The sequence below is a fragment of the Coffea eugenioides genome, chromosome 2, assembly GCF_003713205.1.
Source record: "Coffea eugenioides isolate CCC68of chromosome 2, Ceug_1.0, whole genome shotgun sequence".
Lineage (NCBI taxonomy): Eukaryota > Viridiplantae > Streptophyta > Magnoliopsida > Gentianales > Rubiaceae > Coffea > Coffea eugenioides.
The window spans coordinates 44,610,054-44,611,908 of NC_040036.1; the positions used below are offsets into that span (position 1 = coordinate 44,610,054).

Genomic DNA, 1,855 nt, shown 5'->3' on the forward strand with positions numbered 1-1,855 from the left:
CCTGGGAATTCAATCGTATGTTGGAACTGAGAACTAAGTAATAAGAAGGCAGATGACTTTAAAGAGATGATATCCGAAAGTGTTTCAGGAACCCAAAACTGTTTTCAGAAACTGGTAACTTTTTTACTTAAATATGAACATTTTTTACTTGTAGTATTAGTAAGTTTAATTCAAAAATAAGTAATTTTTGTCAAATAATAAGTAAATTAAATTACTCAAAGTGTAAATTTCTATTTCTGACTAAAACTTATCTTTCAGGCATAAACTTACTAGTTTTAATTAAAAACTTACTAAATTTAATATTAATTATTTTAATATAATATTTAAAAAGTCGCTAAAAAATTGGATCTGTCACTAAAGGTAATAGAAACCTATAATAGCAGGTTTTCCTAATATCGTTACCATAACTATAGGCACTGTAGCATTGTCCGTTTGTTACACTCGTTAAGATTTAGAATCTGTAAGATAGTCTCAACTATGTCTACAACAGATTGGATTTCTGGCGTTAATGAAGGTTCAAGTGGCTTTGGGTCATTCAACACATCTTCACACTCTTGAGCTTGACCATAAGCTTCTGTGAGTAATATGGCAAGTGTTGGATACGTTTCATGATTTAGCACTGAAAAATCTTGGTCCAATCTAAAGTTGACTCTATCATATGACTCTGAACATTCTTGGAGGGCACTTTTAAGAAGAGGATCTGTGGTGGTTCTTAGAAAACTTGAGATTTTTGATGAGGTCCCAGCAGCAATTGCTTTGGTCTCATCGTTGAGTATGGTGCAAAAGCCGCTGGGACTAGTCTTCAAATCGCTTCGAGGATCGGCAGAGATCACATCAATACACTTGGCGCTGTGGGTTGTCTTTTTACACCACGTATGGAAATCCTCGGCTGCAGTGCCTCGAGAGGTAAGAACGAGCAGGAGGAATGTTGCTATCGAAAGCACGAGACTCAGGCCAACTCTAATGGTAGCCATAATCTCCTAAAGCTGTTTTAATCTTCCGCTGAGTAATGGCTTTGAAATTTTTAAGATGAGGACTGGAAAAGGCTGAAGGCCTTTTAATACAGAAAATAAGCGAAGACAATGGTAATAAGTGATAGAGAATAAGCCAAGACGGAGACGGAGTTTTCTATCAGTTTACGGAAAAAAAAAGGAAGTTCTTATAGACTCATAATTTGGTAAGGCATTTAACCCGCATTCAATTATATGCTTACCATATTAAAGCTATCAAATAGCAATATTTCCTAAAATTGGCTAATTAAAAAAAACTAACATACAACCTAAAATTAAAAACTTTCCAAAGTTATGAATAAGTATAATTTGAAAAAAATAGAAATGACCATAACTAAAAGTAAATAATAATATTCTGAACTATTATTTTGGAAACACTAAAAATAAAATGGGTGGAAAAGGTCGTAACAAAGAATTTGTAAGAATGGTGCGGGATTGGCCAATTGGGTCGAAAACAGGTAGGGTGAAGGAAGGTATTATTAACCTCTTTTGCATATAACTATTTTTAAAATTTATTATTATTATTTAATGTATAAATCCGTGCATAGTATGAATCAAAATGCCAGTCTGTATCATGACACAACGCCTTGCATGGGCCAAAATGCTAGCTTGTATTATGAGGCAATGCCTTGCACGTATTAAAATGCTAGTTTGCATCACGATGAGACAATGCCCATACTTATGTAAAATGAATTTAAACATCTAGTACAATGAATTTAGACTGTTGAAGAAACAAGCACAACAAAAATAGGTAATATCTTCAAGATAATATATCTAATTGATACTAATTCTACATGGAAATATGCTAATCGTCGTCAATTAATGCAAGAGATTACATCCTAATT

At 33.4% G+C, this 1,855-nt stretch overlaps 1 protein-coding gene across 1 annotated transcript; it reads right to left on the reverse strand.

The window, feature by feature from the left end:
* Positions 1 to 407: 407 nt before the first annotated feature.
* LOC113759794 (pectinesterase inhibitor-like) lies at positions 408 to 974 on the reverse strand. Its single transcript, XM_027302369.1, has one exon. It carries the CDS (start codon positions 972 to 974, stop codon positions 408 to 410), a length of 567 nt encoding a protein of 188 aa, XP_027158170.1.
* Positions 975 to 1,855: the final 881 nt, after the last annotated feature.

What these genes read in the sequence shown, in the direction of transcription:
- LOC113759794 (XM_027302369.1), bottom strand. Translation starts at nt 974, where the DNA reads ATGGCTACCATTAGAGTTGGCCTGAGTCTCGTGCTTTCGATAGCAACA.